Genomic DNA, 24,882 nt, shown 5'->3' on the forward strand with positions numbered 1-24,882 from the left:
CATACATCAATTGTATCAAGCATATTTGTACATATGTTACCATCATCATTTTCGAAACATTTACTTTCTATTTGAGCCCTTGGTATCAACTTCTCTTTTTCCCTTCCCCCCTCCTCTGCCCACCTTCCCCTTGGTCTAGCCTGCAGTGAAAGGCAGGACTGAGGTCATGGTAGTGGGGGGTGAGGAAGCCTCAAGGAACCAGAGGAATATTGTTTGTTTCATCAGTGCTATACTGCACTCTGGTTGACTCATCCCTTCCTGGTGACCCTTCTGTGAGGGGATGTCCCATTGTCTACAGATGGGTTTTGGCTCTCTGCTCAGACCCCCCTCATTCTCAACATTTTGTTTGTTTGTTTGTTTGGTTCTTCTGATGCCTGTTACCTGATCCTGTAGACACCTCGTGATCACACAGGCTGGTGTGCTTCTTCCATGGGGGCTTGTTGCTTCTCTGCTACTTGCTTCTCTGGCCACTTGTTTAACTTCAAGCTTTTAAGACCCTAGACACTATATCTTTTGATGGCCGGGCACCATCAGCTTCCATCACCACATTTGCTTGTGCACCCATTTTATCTTCCGTGATTGTGCTGCGAGGGTAAACATCACAGAATGCCAGGTTGCTGGAACAAAGTGTTCTTCCATTGAGGGAGGGCTTGAGCAGAGGCCTGAAGTCCATCCACGTCCTCGACGTATTTCCATATGTACATAGGCCACTGGCTCTATTTTTATGAATTGATATATTTACATATGGACACACACCTATGTTTATACCTCTGTCCATAGCTTTGCTTCCTAGATCTTTCCTCCGTTTCCTTTTACCTTCCTCCTTTCCCACCATCACACTCGCCCTTCTTCTGTCTCTTAGTAATTCCTCTCAGCCAGATTGCTGTTGCTCCAACACCCCTAGGATCTCTATGTCCTCCTCGTTGTTGATTTTAATTCCCTAGCTGTTCCCCTGTCTATGGTGTGGTTGGTTTCAAAATTTAAAGAGTATCTCAAGGTGATAGAAAGTCTTGTGGGATGGGGGTGTCTTCCAATCTCATTTGGCCTCGTTATGTCTGGATTTTGAGAGAACTTGAAGTCCTCTTCCACATTTGCCTCCTGTTTTATCAGGATCCATCTCGTGTGGCCCAGATCAGTGTTTGGTCGTGGCAGCTGGGCACTGTCTAGTTCTGCTCTCCGGGTAGAGGAGGCCATGAGTCATAGAGACACGTAGTCCTGGAGACCAGTCGTTTCTCTGAATCTTGGATTTTCCAGCTAGTTTGTCAGCGTTGGCTACTCACCAAACTCGGATAACTCTATCTTATCTTGAATGCACTTCTGTTCTCTGCCAGGGATCATTCTGAACTAGCGCTATCTCCCCTAGTCATCATAAGAACCCTGTGTGGTAGGAGGCTTCATTCCTGTTTTATGGGCCAAGGACACCAACATCTTGATGGTCTTGGTATACCTGTAGCAGAGATAAGCTCCGCCCTAATCTGCCCTTTCCACATTGCATCCTGGGAGCAGTTGCAGACTCTTTTTAAAAAAAATCATTTTATTGGGGGCTCCTACAACTCCTATCACAATCCATCCATTGTGTCAAGCACATTTGTACATATGTTGCCATTATCATTCTCAAAATATTTACTTTCTACTTGAGCCCTTGGTATCGGCTCCTCATTTTTACCCTCTCCGTCCCCCCAGTTGCATACTCTTAACCCCATTTAACCCCATTTAAAGTGGCAGGGTCCCTGGTGGAGTAGTGGTTGCATATTGGACTGCTAACCAAATGGCTTCATACTTTGATAGTTTTGTTTGATAAAGGTTTCTGTGATTTCTGTTTCTGCAATATTTTTTGACTTTGCCCTCATATTATTCATTTATTAACCTCCAAGATTGCAGAATAAAACTACAATCTGATTGAAAAGGGGACTTCAGAAGTTTTGAGAGAGGACATTTGTCAAGTGAGCTCCTTCAGAGCAATCTGGTGCTCATTTTTGTTTGTTTGTTTGTTTTTGTTTTTTTTCTGGTATTCATTTTATAGGCTGTAGTCCCTCTGGTCCTGGCGTTACTCAAGAGAGTGGAGTTCATACTTCTCCTTCCTTAAAGACAATGTATTGGGGTCACAGAGAGAACCACACGCTATGTTGTGTCCTATCAAGGGCACTTCTGCAAAACGGAATAGAATGGAACTTTCCCCACACATTTTTTAAAGCCCCTTCACACACACAGATAGACACATGTAGATGGACACACGTGTTTATCCATAGCGTAAGCTGAAGTTCCATGAAACCACACCTGCTTGTTGTCATACATGCTGATGGATTCCAGTCCAGGAAAACAAACAGAAGAAGCTGACCGTGGTGCTGAGTGAAATCAGCCACTAACAGAAGGACAGATACTGTCGCTCTCACTTAAGCATCTGCACAGATTTAGAAAGGAAATCAGAGGTTACTTATGCTGGGGCTGAGGTAGGAGGGGGTGTAATGCTTAATGGGTGCCCAGGCTCTGTTAAGGATCCCTGGTGGGGCAGTGGGCTCAGCTCTAGTTTGCTGACTGGAAGACAGGCAGTGGTTTGTGCTCCCCAGACGTTCCGTGGGAGAAAGACGAGGCAGTTCTGTAAAGGTGTGCAGCCTCAGAGACCCCAGAGGAACTACTCTGCCCTGTAAGGTTGCTGGCAGTGGGAGGAGGTGCTGTTTGGGGTGATGGAAAAGGTTTGGAAACACTGATTGTGGTTGCATCATAGTTTGCCTATACCCAGTACCGCCGAATTATATGCTTAAAAATTGTTCTACAGGCAAGTAGAACCATTTTGGATCTATTTTATGACAGTGTCGCTTGCAACCAACTCAGTTGATTTCTAGACCATCCCTGAGTGGTAAGCCATAGTTTAAAAGGGCATTGTCCTAAGAGACTGCAATTCCTGACTCATCTCAGCAAACCAAGGAAGAGGGCTCATACAGCATGGAGCTTGACTTATACAGCATTTTATTTCTGGGCCATGTAATACCCCGATAATATATTTTATATTTTAGGTTACATATACATGTAACTTATAAATACTTGGTGATTGTTGGCTAGAGTTGTTTAAAAACCCAAACCAAACTCACCACCACTGAGCTGATTCCAACTCCTAGCAGCGCCAGTGCCGTAGTGGATTATGTGTTGGACTGCTTAACCACAGGGCCAGCAGTTTGAACCCAGCAGCCACTTTGAGGGAGAGAGATGAGGCTTTCTGATCCCGTGAAAATTTAGTCTCAGCACAGTGTGGGAATTGTGCCCAACCTGACCCCATCACGCTGGGATGAAACACCAAGTGCATGCAACAGAGCAGCAAGGGGAGCAAAGTGATGAAGTCTCTAGGGAAACCAAAAATAGACTTTGGGGACAGAGTGTGGCACCTCATCAGACTCAAATGGAAAACACTCCTAAAGGTCAAAAAACAGACCTGGAACCATTGATAGGCTTTTTTGTCATTGGCCTTCTTTTTGTTGGTTTTTGTTGATTTTTGTCTTCCTTTGTTTGGCTTTGTCGGGTTTTTGTGCTTAAATTAATGTCTCTGCATGTCTATCTAGATAAGATAGGCAGGATAAACAATTCGGAGATGAAAACAACGGGAACAACAGTTTGGGGGGAGGGGGAAGAAGGGGAGGTGAGAGAAAGGAAGGGGGGTGGTCAACCAACCCAGGGACAAGGGAACAAGTGAGTTAAAATCAATGGAGAGAAGGGTGTAGGATGCCTACTGGGGCTTAATCAAGGACAGTTTAACAGTGAGGAATTGCTGAACTCGAATGAAGGCTGAACATGATGGTGGGACAAGAGGAAAGTAAAAGGAAATAGAGGAAGGAACTAGGGGGCAAAGGACATTTATAGAGGTCTTAATACAGGCATGTACATATGTAAATATATTTATATATAATGATAGGGAAATAGAACTATGTACTCATATCTATATGTTAAGAATTAAGGTAGCAGATGGACATTGGGCCTCGACTCAAGTACTCCCTCAACACAAGAACACTTTGTTCTAATAATCCGTCATTCCATGATGCTCACTTTCCTGACACGATCTCGCTGAAGACAAAATGGGTGCATAAGCAAGTGTGGTGAAGAAAGCTGATGGTACCTGGCTATCAAAAGATCTGGGGTCTTAAAGGCTTGAAGATAAACAAGCGGCCATCTGGCAGAGAAGCAACAAAGTCCACATGGAAGAAGCACACCAGCCTGTGTGATCATGAGGTGTCGATGGGATCAGGTATCAGGCATCTAAGACCCAGAACAAAATCATACCAATGTGGGTGGGGGCGGGGGCGTGGAGTGGAGACCCAAAGCCCATCTGTAGACAATTGGAGATCCCTCACAGAAATGTCACAAGGAAGAGAGGAGCCAGAGGGTGCAGTGTAGCACCGATGACACATACAACTTTCCTGTAGTTCTTTAAAGCTTCCTCCCCCGCCCCACTATCATAACCTCAGCTCTACCTCACAAATCAGGTTAGAGCAGAGCATGCACACCGCTACTGATAAGAGCCGGAAACACAGGGAATCCAGAATAGGTAAACCTCTCAGGGCCAACAATGATAATAGAGATACCAGGAGGATAAGGGGAAGGTCTGGAGAGAAAGGGGGAATCGATCACAAGGATCAACATCTAACCCCTTCTTAGGGGGATGAACAACAGAAAAGTGGGTGAAGGGTGACAGAGGATGATGTAGGTATGAAAATAATAATTTATAACTTATCAAGGATTCATGAGGGAGGGAGGGGGGAAACTGAGGAGCTGATACCAAGGGCTCAAGTAGAAAGAAAATTCTTTGAAAATGATGATGGCAACATGTGTACAAATGTGCTTGACATAATGAAGGAATGTATGGATTGTGATAAGAGATGTAAGAGCCCCCAATAAAAGTATTTCATAAACTGGATCAAAGGGGGTGGGGGTGGGATTTAGTCTCAGAAACCTTCTGGGATAGTTTTACTCTGTCCTATAGAGTCGCTATGAGAATTGTTCAGGTTTCTTTAAAGAAGTCTGGCGGTAGGCAAGGCCTGCATTTAATTCAGAAGGAAATGATCCAGTCCTATGGCCAGCTACTGCCTCTCATGGGTCCCCACCAGCCTTGCTGGTAAGTGTCTTAGAAGCGGGGCAATCGAATTATTTATTTTCTTAATTTTCATTTAGTAGATGCTCGCATACATGCACCAAGAAATCTATTCGCAACCTTATCGCAAGGATGTGGTTTCTAAGAGGATAGAGGAATGCTTGATACACGCACAGAAATGATTCATTCTAATCCTGCACCCTGCTGTTCTGTTTCCCTGAGACTTCTGCTCTGGGTCAGGGGCTGTTGGAGCAACAGAAAGTTATCTATCACTCGTGAAAAACATCGGAGAGGAAACAGAATCATGCTTCTAATCAGTGTGATAGCGTCTGGTACTGACAAGTTTACTGTTAGCCATTTCAAACTAAAACAAAAAAACAATTTCATAGTAAATGACTTAGAGTCGATTTTCATAGAACCATAGTAGCAGAATGGTTAACTTTGTTGCCACCAGAGCGCTTTCCATAAAAAAACCCACAAAACCCTCCTCATGGGTTCTGAGACTGTAACTTTTATGGGAGTGGAAAGCTTTCGAACTGCCAACCACGCGGATTGCAGCCCGATGCATAACAGCTCTGCCACCAGGACTTCCTAGTCCTCCTTCAGTCTTATTTTATATCTATCCTAAACTGTAGGTTGTTATTTTGTTATATGAGATTTTCCATCAGAACAATAATTTAAATATATATGATATATAGCTTATATGATATATAAAAATGACACGACACAATATACATTAATGTAAGTATGATATAATATATACTACATACAACATAATTTAAAATTATAACAGATAGTAGTTCTATGATCGTTTAAAAATATAGTTTATATATAATATTGTATATGTGTGTATGTGTGTGTATATCTTTTTAAACCTGTCAAAGAGCTCTGGTAGTGGAATGGGTTATGCATTGAGCTACTAACTATAAACTGTGGTTCGAACCCACCAGCCACATCACAGGGAAAAGATAGGCTATCTACTCCTGCAATGATTGAAAGTCTTGGAACCCACAGGGGCAGTTCTGCGTTGCTTTATTGGGTTGCTATGGCAATGCATTTGGTTATGGAAGCTTTCTAAAATAATCACTGCATTCTTAAAATGTGTCTATTTACCTGCTTAATAATCAGAATGGTCTAATGGCATTTAAAATATTCTTAAGCATATATTCTTAGGAAATAATGTTTTGTTTTGTCGTGTCCCCCCACTCCCACCCCACGATAGCTAGTCAAAGTTTATAGATAATAATATAAAGCCCCAATCCCTGCTGGTTTTCGTGTTTATTGCCTTGCCTCCTGTACTTACCTCTTTTCTTTACAATGAACTTTTTGAAATGCCAAATCCCACACCATCTACACAATTACAGACAAAAGGCGTACTTTAGGCAGTGCCCTCCTGCAGACTACTTCATTACAATTCTCCGTTTCAGCAGAATAGGCCTATTGAGTTGTACTGACTTATGTTTTCTTCCTTGCAAACTTTTCATTTGGACTGTGGTTATTTTATAGCCCCTACACACAGAGCTTTCACGGAATTTTAGCCCGTCTAACAGTTTGCCACAATTGCTATCTTTACCCCTTTCCTATAGTTTTCTTCTCTCCATCCCCATCTATACGTACGTACCTGTGTGCACGCACCTGCACACTGTACACACACACACACACACACACACACACACACACACTTTTAATGCTTTTTCTGAGCCACTTGCAAGAAAGTTGTAGGTTTCTCCTAAGGATAAGAACATTCTCCTGTCCTTGCCACACTTAAGAAAATTAGCATTAGTATCTCCTTAATATATAATCAAACCCGTCGCTCTGGACTCAATTCTGACTCGTGGTGCCCCCTTGTAGGGTTTCCGAAACAGTAAATCTTTGCGGAAGTAGACAGCCTCCTCTTTTACCCAGGAAGCAGCTGGAGCATTTGAACACCTGATCTTATGGTGAAGAGCCCAACGCTTAGCCTTTCGCGCCACCCAGGCCCCTTTCCATTTTAATGGTCCGCGTGCACAGATGGTTACAAGTGCCTGCCTTCTAGCCAAAACTTTGATTCCCTCAGACGCACCTCCGTAGACAGGCCCAGTGATCTGTTTCTGAAAGCTCACAGCCTCCCCAGCCCTACCTTTGGCTTGGTGCAATGATGCTTCTTGCAATATATTTGTATTTTCTTGTTTTGTTTTAGTTTTATGGTGCTCAAATCTATCTAGCAAAGATTTTGCCATTTTTGGCAATTATAGTCACCATCACTCATCACCCCAAACAGAAACTCAGTATTCCTTTAGCAATCACGCACTGAATCTCCTGTCTTACAGCCCCTGGCAACGAGTGATGCACTTTTGCCTCTATGTTTACATAAGTGGCATGTAAACCATTGCGTCTGGCCTGTTTAATACCTTAGCACTATGTTTTCAAAGTTCCTCCGTACCATAGGATGTGCAAGAGGTCTTCAAAAAACTCCCTGGGCAATTCTATTATCTTTGAATTCTATTTTCCCTCTAACTTTTCCCAGCCCCTTGGTATTAACCTTCATTTCTCTTTGCATTTGGCCTTTAGTTCTCTTTTAATCTAGAACTAGGCCACTGCTTCTCTGGTTGTTCATGGTATTTAACTAGGTGTCAAGACTCCTGGCCTTGACTGGAGATCCCCTTGCAGAGGAGTCTCAGGGAGGAGATGAGCCAGTCAGGGTGCGATGTAACAATGATGAGAAATACAACTTTCCTCTAGTTCCTAAATGTTTCCTCCCCGCTCCCACTACCATGACTCGAATTCGATCTTGCAAGTCTGGCTAGACCAGAGGAGGTACACTGGTACAGATAGGAACTGAAATTACAGGGAATCCAGGACGGATGAGCCCTATAGGACCAGTGGTGTGAGTGGCAAAACAGGGAGGGTGAAGGGAGAATGGGTAGGAAAGAGGGAACCGATTACATGGAACTGTGTGTGACCTCCTTCCTGGGGGACAGAGAACCGAAAAGTGGATGAAGGGAGACGTCGGACAGGGCAAGATATGACAAAATACCCATTTATAAACTATCAAGGGCTCATGAGGGAGGGGGGAGCGGGGAGGGAGGGGAAAAATGAGGACCTAATGTCGGGGGTTTAAATGGAGAGAAAATGTTTTGAGAAACGATGTACAAATGCGCTTTACACAATTGATGTGTGTATGGATTGGGATAACAGTTGTATGAGCCCCTAATAAAATGTTTTAAAACTAAATAAATAAATAAAAAAGACTCCTGGCCTTGTAGAATGTCCCGCAGAGAAAACGCATTTTATCTTGGATGGTTTCGAGTTAGCACTGGACTGAATCTTGGGGACAAGTTGGGGCACCTGTGTGATTCATACGTGTGTGTGCTTCTAGAGTATGGTCTCCGGCTTGGGAGCCAGATCTTCATCAAAGAAATGACCAGAACGGGCCTGGCCACAAAAGACGGCAACCTGCACGAAGGAGACATCATTCTCAAGGTGGGTGGATGAGGGTGGAGGGCAGTCATGCTCTTCCTTTGCTTCAGGGTCACGGTTCACATCCAAGTGCCAACCCAGGGACGCTTCACGGGAATCGGGTTCAGTCGGGAGCCATGACTCAGAGTAAAGTCGTCAGACAGTATCTTTGCATGTGACACACACACACCTAAGTCAAGAAATATTGGTACTTACTGGGGCTCCAGTACAAGCACAGGCTTATTCCAACCAAATGCATGTAAACATGACTGTAGCCTCAGTGGCTGGCTGTGGACAAGTTCTTCCAGCCATGCACTTGACGTAGGTCTCCTTAGAGTCCTCCCCAAAGAAGATCCCATGAATACAGTGGCCTTGGAAGGCACCTGGTGGGCCAGTGAAATTCAAGGCAGGGAGGCCAACCCAGAAAGTTAGGGTGACTTTGCGGGGTGTTAGGGAGGGGTTGGGAGGTATTCCATAGGGATCATCTTGCTAGATTTTCTTGAAGCGACACAGATTAATCACTGAGCCCTATCAGGAAGAAGTTTTCAGAAAGTTGAAATCTACGTGGTTCAAGTTGTGTTCAGGATTTTTTCCCCTCCATCACGACACTCCTTCATTCTCTGAGGGCAGCAAGGTCCATGGGAACGTCATTGGGAAGCATATCCCACCTACCTGTAGCTGATCTTGCCCCTCCAGACTTCTTGCTCCCTGTATTAGTCTGGGTACTTTGGAGAAACAAATCCACAGCAACTCATGTATAAGAGAGAGTTTTATGCAAAGAAAATGTGCATCACGAAAACATCCCAACCCAATGCTGCCCAAGCCCACAAGTCCAACATTAACCCATTAACCCAACACCAGTCCACAAAGTCCTCCACCTCACAAAACAGAGGCAATGATGCCGACTGCAGGAGGAAAGCTGAGTCAGTGAACGTGTAAGCATCTCAGCACTGGCAAGGGTCTCCACACGGCTGTTCCAGCACCCAGGGCTTCATCGGGATAGATCCATGCGGCTTCTCCTTGGGGATGTCTTGTAGGAAATCCATCTTGCAAGCTGAAGCAGGGAACTGCTAAGGCAGCTGCACCCGGTGCAACCATCACAAAACAAGAGACCTGAGAACTAGAAAGGCGAGGCTTCACCACCCATTTATCCCTCCGCCTTTCAGCCAGCACCACATGTGATTATCGGCCAGGCTGGCACAATTAACTAACTCACTCCCCAAACTCAAAGACCATGACAAGGAATGCCATGTGACACAGATTGTGTTTTGATGGTAAAAGTAGAAGTCAAAGAGCCAGAATTTTTTAGGGAACACTCAGGGAGCTGGAAGCACTGCCCTCAGAGGTGTGTGTAGACCGAAATGGAAGGTATGTCCAGAAACAACAGCTTCACAGTTTTACTTAATAAGGAATAAAAAAATGATTTTGTAATCATTTTTATTTTGTATGTGTTTGTCTAAGACAAAACACTCACCAACTCAGGATTTTTTACATGTACAGTCCAGTGACTTTGATCTGTTCCCAGGAGATGATTTTTTTTTTTTAATCAGAGAAGCAAAACAGACTTTGGGGCTTACAGTGGTTCACACGGTCTGATTTTCTACAAACCTCAACTGCCGCTGTCTTCTCTCTGTTCAAGTTCAAGCTCGTGGAATGAGGAAAGTTGAGAGGGAGAGCTGGTGGCCTCATTAATGCTGAATATTTAATCGTTTTGGTAAATCTCCCAGGTCAGGAAATACATTCCGGTCGTAAACCAAACCAGCGCCTTAAGCTTAGAAGTTAAATAAATTAGCAGAGTAATTTAAGTACACATGCCTGCACTGGGGACCCAGTATGCTGGGTTGTATTTAATTTAAAGGATAATTAATTGTTAATGAGGCAGTCATTCCAAAGCTCATGGCTCTGAACATCTGAGTAGAGTTGCTACATTTTGAGCGGAGGAAGATAGGACTTTCTGCCTTGTTGACAAATGGTTATATTATGTATCATTTTCTTGTTGTGGTGAGCTTCTAGTTGATTCCAATTCAAAGCGGCCCCCATGTGACAAAATAGAATTGCCCCCCTAGGATTTTCTTGATGACTGTCTAGACAGAACCAGGCCATCCGATCTTTCTCCCTCGGAGCTCAACGGTGGGTTTGAACTGCCAACCTTTGGGCTAAAGCTGAGCGCTTAACTGGTTGCATGCTGTGCCTTGAATGTAACGTTCCCAGTTGCTTCTTTTGGTGAACACAGATCAATGGAACGGTCACCGAGAACATGTCTTTAACGGATGCTCGCAAGCTGATAGAAAAGTCCAGAGGGAAGCTCCAGCTGGTGGTGCTGAGAGACAGCAAGCAGACCCTCATCAACATCCCGTCCCTGAACGACAGCGACTCGGAGATGGACGGTAAGAAGAGGCTGCTGCTTTCAGCCTCCCCTCTCTGTTCAGCCCAGCCGCCCAGCCAGAAATGACATTGCCAGCCCCTCCTCCGCTTTGTGTCTTTATTTACCCACTTCCATTTATTTTGTTGTTGCTGCTGAGAACGTATACATCCAACAGACGCCTGTATCGCTGTTTTTGCTCGGACTGATGAGGAATGTTCTTGGAGTTAAGTGCAACTGTTTCTCCCTCACCCCCCCCACACACACACACACACTTTTTTTTTTTGACCTGTTCCTCCCACTAAGCTTCCTATGTAATCATTTGAATCACCAGTGTCACAGGTTTGCCAATCAGATAGGGGTTTTTTTTTGCAAGCACAAAGGACATCTCCAATTTTATTCAGACTTCCGAGTTGCGTTCCATCGCTATTTCTATAGGTCAAATGTGTATCAACTTCTTTCTCTAAAAAGAAAATCATTTTATTGGGGACTTGTACAGCTCTTATCACAATCCATCCATCCATTGTGTCGAGTACATCTGTACATATGTTGCCGTCATCATTTTCAAAACATTTTCTTTCTATTAGAGCCCTGGGTATCAAACAGCTCCTCATTTTTTTCCCAGCTAGTTTTTAAAAGGGTGTAAAACTAAACCAAGCGCACCGCCGCGGAGTCGATACTGACTCCTAGGGACCCTATAGGACAAGGTAGAACCGTCCCTATGAATCTCCGTGACTCTAACTATTAACGGGAGTAGAAAGCCCACCTTTACCCAGCGGAGTGGGTGGTGTTTTTGAACTGCTGACCTCGTGGCAGATTTAAAGTTTGTGTATGTGTGTGAGGGTGAGAGAGAGTGAGTGAGTGAAGCTAAACTATTGTTTGGTTTTAGGATGATGCCCAGGGTGTTTTTGGTGTTTGGTTCAAAGATGATCTCCAAGCAGTTGTTTCAGGGTTTGATCCAACTTTCATGAGTCGTTTTCTGAGAGTCTGGAGTCCATGAGGATTTGAAATTCTGTTCTGTAGTTCCCCCCTTTAAATCAGCTTTCTTCTAGACTGTGATTAAAATGTTCAGCGTGGCAGCCAGGCACCATCTAGTTCTGCTGTCTTAGAGCAAAGAAGGCAGGGCCAGGAGGCAGAGCTTGGAGGCCACCCACTCCAGCTGCGCCCTTTATTCCTGACTGTCTCTCTCCCTCTTGCTCTAGGAGAATAGAGACCCGTGTTGTGCCTTGGATGACCAGCACTAGGAGGGCAAGCAGAAGCACTCAACACGTGATCAGGCCATTTAACTAGGATGTCCCATGAAAGCATGGCCCTAAGCCTCCAAACCAGTGGATCAAATCCCCTGAGGTTTTGGGTTATAAATCAGCAGTCCTTCAACCCCCTCCCCCCCTTTTTCCCAATGTTTTAAATATGTCTATTGCATAACTTTTGTCAATCAACTCTTTACAGGTGTACAACTTCTGGACAGGAAATATAATCATGAGCTGAGCAACCCTATCATTAACACGATTTTCCCATCACTGTTAACCCCTTCTCCCCCACTCCCTCTGACCCACTAATAAACGTGATTCTTCACACCTTTGCTTTTTCTTGTCTTTTTTTTTTAAGAACATGTAAATTTTAAAAAGTCATTATTTTAAATTATTTCATTGGGGGCTCGTACAACTCTCATCACAATCCATACGTCCATCCATTGTGTCGAGCACATTTGTACATTTGTTGCCATCATTTTTCAATACATTTCTTTCTACTTGTCCTTTTACATAAATGCCCGCAGGCAGTATTTATCCCTTGGCGATTGAAATGTTTCACTCAGCATAATGCCTGCCAGCTCCATCCATGTGGTAACATGTATCAAGACTCCATGTCCTCTTCCGACTGGGAGGTCTTCCATTGTGTGTATGTAGCACATTTTGTGTATCCATTCACCTGTAGGTTGTTTCCACCTGTTGGCAAATGTAAATAGTACTGCAGTGAACACTGGTGTCCAACTGTCTTTCTGAATGCCTGCTTTCAAATCACGTATAACTCTAGGCGTGGAATTGAGGAGTCAAAGGATAGTTCTGGTTTCACTGATGCGTTTTTCAGTGCTCTGAGAAGTCAGGGCGCAGTTTTCCACGACATGTCTCTAGGCTGATCAGGTCCTTGGCTCGTTTTGCGATGGCTTTGTCTTTTTGGTGTGGAGGTTTCCGTCTGTTTCCATTCTTGGATTCTTGTCACCCAGATGGTTTCCAAAGATACTCTCCCAGTCAGCAACTTGTCTTTTCGGCTTTTTGGTAAAGTCTTGTCATGAATAATAGTTTACCTTTTTTAGGAGGCTCTCTATTTATTTTTCCTTTTTTTCCTTTTTTAATCATTTTATCAGGGGCTTAGACAACTCATCACAATCCATACATACATCAATTGTATAAAACACATTTGTACATTCATTACGTTCATCATGCTCAAAACATTTGCTCTCCACGTAAGCCCCTTTGCCTTTTACTTTGTGTGCCTTTGTTATGACTTTAGATCAGCTACTCTGAAAAGTGAGGCTGACAGCATGGGCCCTGCTTTTTCTTCTAAGAATCGTATTTTGTTTTTGTTTGAACATTTAGATGCTCTTCCCTTTCTGCTTTTTGGAGATAGTTGTAAGCTAGGCTGTTAATTTGAGAGCTCCCGTTTCATGTAGACATTTACTGGTGTCCGCGTGTCTCTGAGCCCTACCTTCCTGTCCATTTTGGCATGCTGCGCTTCCGTGTTCCTTTGAGCCTGAGATTTTTGAATTTCTTCTTTGACCCATTCGTAATTTAATAGCATATTGTATCTATTTGTATATTTGGCAGGTTTTTGTTCCCCTTGTTAATTGATTTCTAGCTTTACTCCACTGTGGTCAGAGAACTCACTCTATTGATTGATCTGTCCTTGATTTGCATCCTGACAAGCAGTCCATAATGATCCACGTGCCTGGGAGTAGAAGGCATATTGTGCTTTTTATCATGGCTCTGTAGTTAAAGGCACCCAGCTGCCAACCCAAAGGTCAGTGGTTTGAACCCACCAGCCACTCCGCGGGATTAAGACATGGCAGTGTGTTTCTGTAAAGGTTACAGTCTTGGAACCCATGTGGGCCTGTTGACTTTGTCCTATAAACTTTGTCCTGGTGCCTTTGTTGCTGTGAGTTGGAATCAGCTTCATGGCAGTGGACTTTGGGGTAGGCTCTCTATATGTAGATATCTGTAAAGCTTAGTTATATCTTAGTTTATTTATTTTTCCTCCACTACCATTTCTGACTCATACTGATCTTAGAGGACAGAGTAGAACTGCCCCTGTGCATTTCTGAAACGAAATCTTTATAGGAATAGACAATCTCATCTTTCTCTCTTGGAGCAGCTCATGGTTTTGAAACGCTGCCCGCTATGCATGAGGTTTGCATCTCAATGCCTAACCTACTACGCCACCAAGTCCTCTGTTTCCTTGTTACTGTTTTTTTTTTTCCCCCCCTTAGTCTTTTCTTTCCTTACCCTTCTGGTTCTGCAGCCATGTTTTTAGGTGGAAAAACCACACCCAGAGAACCCTTCTTGGGGCTGGGCGTTGCCTTCTGGTTTTCCCAAGGACTTCTTCCCTGCCCCGTGGGAGCGGCTGCTCTCTGAGCTGGCGTTCTTGGCCTACTTCCCTCTCTTTCAGGAGGAGTAGGGCTGCGACTCACTCCTCAGAAAGACCTTGGGGAGATCTGGCTTGTTGGTTTCAGAGCCTTAGTGGCCCCGACCTGGTTAGGGGGCAGGCTCCACCTAGCGGACCCACCTCCTGCCTCCACTGCATTTATGAGTTAATCGAGCAGTCAGCAGTTTGAGAGAGGGGTTTTCATGCTCTGAGTGGGCCCTGCCTTATTGCTATTAGGGAAATAAAACCAAACTCCATTAAAACACTAATTCCAAAAGATAAGTGCCTGGTTGATATTTTCTTGTTGAAGTCTTATGAAATTTGGCTTCCAGTGGGAAATCTTGGTGTACTTGTCAGCGTCCAGTGGTCTCTCTGACTGAGGGCACTAGAAGCACAATGTCTGTGTAGGTGCTTAAGGAACCCAGCAGATCATTCTATACCTGTTCATTGCTCGTCCTTGTACTTACTTATCCGGCTGGGTGGGAAAGAAAGGCTATTTCCTTTCTTCCTTTTTCCCAAGGAACAAGCCTCACGCAGACCACTGGCAGTCACAAGTACACCAGGATTTCCCATCCGAAGCCCCCATATTGATCGGAATGGCTGGACATTGTGTTAGTCATTGCGTATCGATCCATATCATTGCTTCTCTTTCCAAACAGTTGTAGTCAATGCTTGAAGGGGAATCTTAGGACAGACAGCACATTAACCTTGTAAAATAAAAATAAACGCAAATCTACTGCTACCAAGCCGATTCTGACTCCTGGTGCTATGTAGGGTTTCAGAGCCTGACCTTGTTTACGGGAACAGACAGCCTCTTCTTTCTCTCACGGAGGCGGGTGGGGTGGGTGGGCCAGTTTTGTACTTAGCGGCCGGTGCCCAACCCATAGCACCTTTGTAGAAGTAAATTCGTGGTCTTCCTTCCTTAACCATCTAACACTGCTCTTGTGCAGACATGATTAGCAAATGTCACTTTGCCCTTTTAAGAACAGCATTGTGTTCCCTTTTTAAAGGATTTCTTTGTAACTCCTTATGGTTAACTTAAATTTACCATCTCTCAAAAGTCTAGCCTGCCGATCCCTGAGTCTGTGTAGCCTCTGCTCTGGGTCAGCTAACAGGACAAAAGGAGCGTGAGAACTAATACAGAGCCTGGAACTTTGGAGAGGATGGCTTGCTACTCAAAAGTAGGGGCTGGTTGAGCAGCAGCTCCTGGTAGCTTGATAGACTTGCAGTCTCAGGCCCTGCAATGGAGCCCAGAGCGTTCTGGTAATTCTGCACCTTGGCGTTTGAAAAGCAGTGGTCTGTTTGGGAAGAGTACGTATGTACAGATAGGATCCAGTAATCAAGTTGTGGATCTAGTAGCAGTATTGATGAACACATGGGAGAAAGACGGGCTTTCTACTCCTGCTAAGAGGTAGTCTCAGAAACCCCAAAGAGCAGTTCTCCCTTGCCCCAGAGGGGTTGCTGTGAGTCGGCGCGGACTCAAGGCTGTGAGTCTGGTTTGGTTTTTGATGGAAACCTAAAACTTCTGCATTTGCTCTCCTCTTTATTCATTAATGCCTTTCCCTTAAAATATCAATTTTTCCCAAGGGACGAATCGGAAATGAATGTCACATTTCCAAGCTTCCTCCCCAGAGAAGAGCCTCATGTCTGTAGGAATCTCAAAGTGCTGTATTAAAAAGGCTTCTTATTTTTAAACCCAGACATCTCCGAAATAGAGTCAAACCGGTCGTTTTCCCCCGACGAGAGGAGGCGTCACTATTCGGACTACGATGAGCACTCCTCCAATGAGAAGCTGAAGGAGAGGCCAAGGTAAGACAGCGTGCATTGCCCACCCGCACCTCCTTGTCAGTGCAACACGCACGCACACGCCCACCAGCCTGTCACTGTTCTGAGACTCTTCACACCTTGTCTGCTTAAGTTCAAGAGAGGACCCGTCAGGCAGATGGTCCAGGATGGGAGCCACGCCCACTCCGTTTAAGTCCACCGGCGACATTGCAGCTGCTGTTGTCTCGGAGACCAGCAAGGAGCCCAGACACCAGGAGGAACCGCCAGGTAAAGTGCCGTTCTGCTCACTGCCACCAGCTGTCTTCAAAACCGTGTGCTTGGTAACTCCAGAGGGTAGAACAAAAGACAGAAGATAATTTTATAAAACTTTTATATGTGGAAGAGGGAGGTCAGGCTCCTCCTTTCTTGCTTTATCGTATGTATTAAAGTTTTATTGGCATTTAATCCACATGTCATACAATTCAATCACATCAAGAGGAGTTTGTACAGTCATTACCAGATTCCGTTTTAGAAGCTTCTTGTAGTACTCATTGTTACGAGCTCCTCATTTCTCCCCCTCTGACATGCCCGCAAGAAACCGTTAATCCAATTCCTGTCTCGATGGGCTTACTACCTAGCCTGGGTTTCATATACAGAAAAGCGTACACAACTAACAACATTAACAAGGTAAAAACATCAGAAAAACCTCAATTGTAAAGAAGGAAAATATTAACAACTAGAACAAATTTAAAATGAGTCAAAAGATAGATCAAATGATAAGGCGTTTAGATTTTCACCTAAATGTATCTGCGGTCATCCCTCTACATACAACAATCCACTCTGTGTTACAGCAAGTCTATTCCCGTACGGTCTGTGTTCAGAGGGCATTTACTGGAGGCTTAATCCACATGTGTTTCCCCCTTTACACCGAAACAGCTTTTAAATGGAGCAAAGGGGAGATCAAAGGATAAGACAGCACAGCTCTCTTTTCATGTTGAGAAAAGAAGATGGGATAACTCTTTGTCACATGTGATTTGGGAGGTCCCTTGGTCTCCCATCCTTGAGCTCAGCCCCCACTCCTCTAGCCCTGCTCCCTCCCTACAAACATAATGATTTCACAAAAATCATTACTGATCCATAAAAAACCTGTAGATGTAGTAGCAGCATATGGTTCTTAAGTTATAAAAATACTAACTTGTACATTTGAGGGGGCTTTAAAAAGTTGGTGGGAAAAATCCATCGTCTTGTAATTCCATTTTTCTATGGAATTAATATAATGATGCACCTTGATTTTGGGAGGATCATCTTGCTTTTTGTTTTTGAGGCCCTATTGGCACTTGCTAATCCCTCAAAAGTGTCCTGTTGGCTCGAAGGTTAAATGCTCATCTGCTAACCCAAAGGCTGGCTGGCCAACCCAACAGTTGTTCCGCGGGGCGAAGCCCCAGCGGTCTACAGCCTAGAAAACCAGGTGGGCCCTCCCTGTCCCAGAGGATTGCTTTCAGTCAAAAATTCGACTCCTTGCCACCTGTGAGCAACAAAAGCAACGAACAACCCTGCCTCGGAATGACACGTCACCTCAGAGTCTTATTTCTGTTACTTGACACGGTAGCCCCATAGGTAGCTTAAGGTTCAGATTTCAATTCTTTGTGGATTTTGTGATCTTTGTATTTAAAAACTAGCCAACCAACTCCTGGTGGCCCCGCGTGATAACCAGAGATAACTTAACCCACAGCTTTCCAACCAAAACCAGCCCCGAGAACTTTTCTTCGTCCTAGCCCCGAAGATGAAGCAATATATGGGTATGTATTTCAGTCTCCCTCCTCTCCCACTCTCCCTCTTCTTTCCTTCCTCCCTCCCTCCCTTCCTCCCTCCCTCCCAGTTCTTCGTTAGTGAAGATCCAGACAAATCGTGGGTTTTGCACACAGCGGGTGATTCATCTCTAGCTGAATCCTCTTGCGAGTCACGTATGACTAGGAAGAGACGTGGTTTGCAGGACAGTGGATGGTGGCAGTTTGTGGCCTTTGTTGCTATTCACTTGGTCTGCTTGTCTCCCTCTTCGGCTCCTTCTCCTGAATGCATTCCGAGTAGTTGGGTTCCCCACGGGAAGAGCTTCAGCAAGGGTTGGTAAACTAGGGCGTTTCTGTAGGTGTGGTGACAGGGGGGCATCCCAAGGTTATCATGGGCATGCCTGAGGATGGACTGACACAGTGCCCCGTGCTTGACCAACGCGGCCCCGTGCCTCAGTGGCGTTGAGAGCAGCTCTCTCCAGGATGACTCAGCTTCCCTGCACTGAGGCTGGGTCTCCGTCTGACAGGAGCCTGTGTTACTGACAGGATTTCCTTCGGCAAGACTCCTCCACGGGGAGACACAATTGGTCTCAGTTCTAGCCCTCGCTCTACCCTTTATTTGCTTGATAGTGCTGAGTGAGCTTTGGAAAGCAATCTATATCTACTGCCCCCCAGGAACCTAGTAAAACCTAAGAAAGCAGGGCCCCGGGTAAGGCAGCATCATGTCCGACAAGGAATGCTCGGCTGTTTCACACAAAAGAAAGCGATGGGGGCGTGGTGGCTGCACCCTGGCCAAGGGGAACACCTCAGAGACCCAGAACAGATGGTTCTGTCGGGTTCTGGCTCGGAGCAGGTTTCCTCGCCATCATTTCCCTGGAAGGGAGGTCGACTCGCAGGACCCGTGAGGGAAACGAGCCGGGGCTTGGTGGACTTCAAAGCATTCTGTAGCTAGAAGAAATACAATCTCTCCTCTGCTCACTCTGACTCCCCCTTTCAACAAATACCCCCCATCTTCCCTTTGTGCCACCCAACGAGGCAGCCCCGACACCAAGATGGTGAAGTTCAAGAAGGGAGACAGCGTGGGGCTCCGGCTGGCTGGCGGCAACGACGTTGGCATCTTTGTGGCCGGCATTCAGGAGGGGACCTCCGCAGAACAGGAGGGCCTTCAAGAAGGAGATCAGATTCTGAAGGTAAGGGATGCTTGGCCTCTTTCTTCGTTCTTTCTTGTAACCATTTCCATCAGAGTTCTTGTTTTAATCTATGAAAGCCACTTCGGTGGTACTCTCTGATGATCCCGTTATTCCTATACCTGTGACTGGAGCCCAGCCTCTTTCTAGCTCGGCAGCTTTCAACCTGTGCATCGTGACCCCTCTGGGGGTCGAATGACCCTTTCACAGGGGTCCCCTGAGACCATTGGAAAACACATATTTCTGATGGTCTTAGGATAAGGTGACCAGACGTCCCACTTTTGGTGGGGCAGTCCCGCGGCGTTTTTAAAAAGTCCCAATTTTTTTAAAGAATGCACGACAAGCTAGGGTAGACGGTTTTCAGCTGCCATGTGGCTATATCGCCAGGATAGGAGTTTTATCAGTGGTGTCCCGCTTTTGTCCTGCTTTACCAATGTTACAATCTGGTCACCTTATCTTAGGAACCGAGACACAACTTCTCTATCCGTCTCCAGGCAGGCCCGCCCACATGCAGATACGCCCATATACGAGTACCTGGTGTGAAGACTGTTACCCATGCTACACCATGCTTCAAGACAACATTTCATTGATTTGTCATTAGAAATAAATATTTCACAATATAGAATGACCTATTGTTTTGTGATTGATCACTATACTTTAATTATGCTCAGTTTTTAACCATGAAAATACATCCTGCCTATCAGATATTTACATGATGATTCACAACAGTAGCAGAATTACAGTTGTGAAGTAGCAACGAAACTAATGTTATGGTTGGGGGTCACCACAGCATGAGGAACTGCATGAAAGGGTTGTGGCATTAGGAAGGTTGAGAACCGCTGGACTAGAAGGTCCCTGACAGACTCTAGGCATGCTTGCTTGAGGGAGGAGAAGGCAGGAGGGGGCTAAAGCAGCTGAAGGTTCGCTGGTGCTGAGCTGTGAGGTCGCTGCTTCTTCCAAAAGGGTCTTATTTCTCAGACCCGGAGCCCCATGCTCCTCTCTTATGGTCTTTAAGACCCTTGTCAGGAGGCCCCGGAGGGTACAAACCATCAGCGTGCTTGGCTGCTTATCGAAAGGTCGGTTCCGGTTTCCACCCAGGGGTACCTCGGAAGAAAGGCTTGGTGATCCACTTGCGATGTATCAGCCACTGCAAACTGTGTGGCCCTCCGCTCTAGTCTGACATGCATGTGATCACCCTAAGCCAGGGTCACTCAACGGTAATCGACAAAGACTCTCACAGAGATTTTTCTTAGGTTATTTTTTTATTTTGAAAAATTGAAACTGTAAAGAGAATGATCTTTCAAAAGATCTTACTCATCTTGGGCTTTCTATCTTGCCCCTTTGTTTGGGGTTACTCTTTATTTGGGGGGGGGGCTCTAAATAAATACTCCTACAAATGTTTTAAGTATGCATGTATCTTTCTTGTAAAAGTTGTGATTTTGAATTAGGTTGAGGCTTACCGAGCAGATCATCATAACAGTTCATACATGTTTTGTTTCAGGCTGTCTGTTTCGGTCCCCCAATGTACGACCCCTATCCCACTTCCTCCCTGTGTGTCCGCCTTCGCTTCCTCCTTCTCCCCTGTCCTCTGGACTTTGGCATTTTGGGTAAATATGCCACCCTTTTGGATCTCTTATGGTTGATTATTTTTTACCACAGGGGTGGGATCCATTCCAGACCTGAAGGGTGATGAAGGGCCATAGTTACAGGCATCCCACCTGCCTCTTTCCTCTCAGCAAGCCTGGTCTCTTTTGTGGTTTTGAGTTCTGGTCCACATTCCTCTCCCAGTCAATCCAGCACCTTCTAATGCGATCCTTTCCAGAGCAGTTGGTAGCGGTAGCAGGGAATCATCTAGCTCCTCTGCTCTCAGGTTGTGGAGACGGGTGTCGGTGTGGCCGATTAGTCCAATGAAGCAATTATCTCCATGTCTTTCAGTTCACAGCATCTTCTTGCCTCTGAATGGGGAGAGGCCAGTGGTCATACCTGATGGTGCTGCTCTTTAGCCAGTGTGCTGTAGTAGAACTAAAGCGAGGATTGGGATCAGCCCCTTCGATTTGAGTCCGGTCCCAGGGTCTCACGTTCGAATGTGACCTTGGCTAAATCTTGGGGACTCAAGGCTTTGGTTGACAACAGGGATAAGAAGACCGGTACTTGCCTCCCAGGGACCCTCGGAAGATGACAATGCATAACATTGACCAGGCCCCAAGCAGTGTTCAGGCAAATGTCCACTCTTTTCTCCGCTGGAGAGCAACAGAGAGCTCCCGCGGATTCTGCGATTGACCTCTAACGTTGGCCAGGCCGAGCTACTTCTTGCAAACCAAATACAGAACCTTTAAAAGTTGTTGTATATAGACAGTCTGCTAGTTTGAAAGATTTTTAAAAAATAAGTTAGTGTATGCATTTTACGATGGACATAGACTGTTCTTCTCATTGACTTCTGAAGTTCAAGTATCTCATGACAACAAAAAGGCAAGGCTGGACAACTGTCCTTATTCGGAAGACTGCTTTAGGAGCTTGAAGTTCTCCTATGGGATTTTCTTATGTTGTTAGTGAAGGGCAGTAGGGAATTCTTATAACGACCACGGGGATCCTGTGAAGAGCTTCTTTGCTGGAGGAGAGGGGAGAATGGGACTGGGTTCTCTGGGAAGCAAGTTGCAACGTGCAAAGTCAGATGGTCCCCTGCCCTCTTGGCTCCTGGGCCTGTGGCACTAGTTCATATTTCATTCCTGAAGCCGGTGAAGGGCAAACCCTGATCGTGAGCCTCTCGAAAGCTTTCCAGTGAAACCCTACACTCTGCTTGGCTCGGCACCGCGGCCCGGATGACTAAATGGACCGACGAGAACCGCGTGGACCCCATGATCCCAGGAAATACCACTTGCAAAGATGGAGATAAAAATCCCATCCGAGCACCAACTCAAACCAGGGTACTCGTGGGCGAACGCGAACGAACAAAGACGTGCGTTTTCAAGCGGGGGTGGGGTTCGAGTCCCTCGCGGTGCCAAAGGCTGGTTCACGTTTGTTCAGCTGATAACCAAGAGGTAGGTGGGCGCAGCCGCCAACCCCAGGGGTGCCGGAGAGACAGGCCTGGCGATCTGCTTTGAAAGGTCACGGCCCTGTCAACCCGCCGAGCAGCTCTACTCTGCACACGTGGGCTCGCCAGGAGTTCCCGTGGACTGACAGCCACTAACCACAACACGGGCTGTAAAATCCCTGGGAGGTGTGTTCTGGAGCTTGGGCTGCTCACCCCAAGGTTGGAGGTTCAAGTCCACCAAAGAGGTGTCATGAAAGAAAGGCCTTCAAAATTCCCTCACAATGGATGAAAGAGACCTGAATGTAAAACCTAGTACTATAAAGATCATCAGTGAAAAATTAACACATAAAACACTCCAACAGCAGAAGACTAACGAGATGACTCAGATCTACTAAAAATTAAATAAACTCTTAGTGTCTCCAAAGATTTCACCCAAAGGGTAAAAAGAGAACCCACAGAGTGGGGAAAATTAGGGAGGGCAATGAGCTATCAGTCATAGAAAACATTTACAGAAAGCATTAGCACCTAAAAGGAAAAAGACAAATAATTCAAGTTTAAACACAGACAGAAAGGATGAGTCGACACAGCCTGAAGAAGCCATTCAGATGGCCAACACACGTATAAGTACCTCCGACTCAGAGGGAGCCTGTGCACCGCAGTGCTCAGTCCCGCACCACCCTCCCAATTGTCCCTATGCCTCAGGCCAGTGGTTCTCCCCCTTCCCAATGCTGCGAACCTTTCAGACAGGTCCTCCTGTGGTGGCGACCCCCAGCCATACAATTATCTTTGTTGCTACTTCATAACTGTCATTTGCCCCTGTCATGAATCGTCATGTAAATATCTGATATGCAGGATGTATTTTCATTGTTACAGATTGAACATCATTAAACATAATTAAAGCATAGTGATTAATCACCAAAAAAAAAAAGAAAGGAAGGCCTGGGGAGCCTGCTGGGGGAGGGGGGAGCAAGCATCGAAGCCCTGTGGTGCCTGCACAGTGCTGCTCCGACCTACAGGAGGGCACCGCGAGTGGGGGCCAACTTGATGCCCGGCTGTGTTCATTTTGTTTAGTTCTGTTTTAATGGAACTGTAGAGAGGTTAGGGCAGTGGTTCTCACCTGTGGGCCGTGACCCCTCAGGGGGGTCGAACGACCCATTCACAGGGGTCGCCCGATTCATATCAGCAAAATGATGGTTATGAAGTAGCAATGAAAATAATGGTATGGTTCGGGGGTCATCACCACATGAGGAACTGTATGAAAGGGTCGCAGCATGAGGAAGGTGGAGAACCACAGGGTTAGGCCATTCGCTTGCGAAGGTTCAAAGATAAAATATTTTGTTCTATCTGGGAAAAAGACCCTCTGAAGTCCCATGAAAGGAAGTAGTGACTTCCCCTAGGGACTTGGCCATCGGCCTCCTCTGTGCGGCATTGTTAATGTCAGGGAGAGCCCTATCAATGAGTAAAAAGTAACGACACGTGACATCTGTACCCAAGAAGCAGGTTTGTTTCCTACTATCGCCCTGGCGGGAATCTATGGGTGATGATGTGACTGGTTAACGCACTTGGATGCTAACCAAAAAGTTGGCTTTTTGACTCTTCCCAGAGGTGCCTTGGAATAAAGGCCTGGCAATCTCATGCTGAAAAATCGGCCATTTGCACCCCAGCTCTACTCTTGCATACACAGGGTCACCGGGAGTTAGCAAAGGAGACAGGATGTGAACTGGCTCCCTTTGGCCATCATCCCACACGGCGGTCAAGTAGTAGGTGCTCCTCCCCCTTCGGTGTGATGACGTTTGCCATCGGCACACAAAAGGAGCCCTCTCTGCTACAGAGGGGTGAAAGGAGGTTGGGTCTGCCTCTCGAGATGGAGAAGCGGCCGCTCACATCATTAAACTGTAGCTGATCCAGGCCTACCTTGCCGGCTGACAGCAGCCACGGCTACTCCCCGCAGACCGCTCGGTAGCTAGTGAAAGAGGATAGGTATTGGCACCTTCCCACCTTCACGCCGAAAAGCGCTGTGCCAGCCTTTTCCACTGCCGTTCGTCTCGGAGCTGCTGGCCGTGGGCAGAGTGAAGAGGGAAGGTCACATACAGATCTTTTTCTTCTCTGTGCTGGGGCTTTTGAAGCTGGCCCTTCCTCTTGTAGCGGTGAGAGCTGGCACCTGGACAGAAACTGGCATGCGATGGGCCACAGCGTGATGTGCACTTGTTGTTCTCAGGGCTTGTGGCTCCTGCCGTGACGATCTTGGCTATTATTTATCCAGCACAGCTGTCATTTCTCTTCCAAAAGCTTTTATGGGGTGAGGCTGAGGGGGGGAAATGCAAATGCGCGCACACACACACACACACACACACACACACACACACACACACCCCTCCTCCTAAGTTTAATACCATGTGGCTTTAAAAAAACATAGCACCCAGGGGGACTTGAATGAATGCATTTTTCTAGCTGTGGTGAAATACAAGTAGCTTAAACCATGCCAGCTGAATCACTTTGAAGTGTACGGTCTGGTGGCATTCATTGGATTTGCAGTGCTGGGCGACTGTCGCCAGCATCTCTTCCATCGCACCTCCAGCACCCCAGCTGGAAGCCCA

At 45.9% G+C, this 24,882-nt stretch overlaps 1 protein-coding gene across 1 annotated transcript in view; it reads left to right on the forward strand.

The window, feature by feature from the left end:
- The window catches only part of TJP2 (tight junction protein 2), a 65,618-nt gene that overhangs the window by 18,392 nt on the left and 22,344 nt on the right, over positions 1-24,882 (forward strand). Inside the window, 7 exon segments of the mRNA XM_045288524.1 lie at positions 8,436-8,539; positions 10,749-10,902; positions 16,217-16,325; positions 16,435-16,568; positions 18,013-18,079; positions 19,107-19,257; positions 20,270-20,330. Coding sequence (XP_045144459.1) covers positions 8,436-8,539; positions 10,749-10,902; positions 16,217-16,325; positions 16,435-16,568; positions 18,013-18,079; positions 19,107-19,257; positions 20,270-20,330 — 780 coding nt within the window.

The sequence above is a fragment of the Echinops telfairi genome, unplaced genomic scaffold (genome assembly GCF_000313985.2).
Source record: "Echinops telfairi isolate 266 unplaced genomic scaffold, ASM31398v2 ScPeMD7_22;HRSCAF=79, whole genome shotgun sequence".
In the NCBI taxonomy this organism is placed as follows: domain Eukaryota; kingdom Metazoa; phylum Chordata; class Mammalia; order Afrosoricida; family Tenrecidae; genus Echinops; species Echinops telfairi.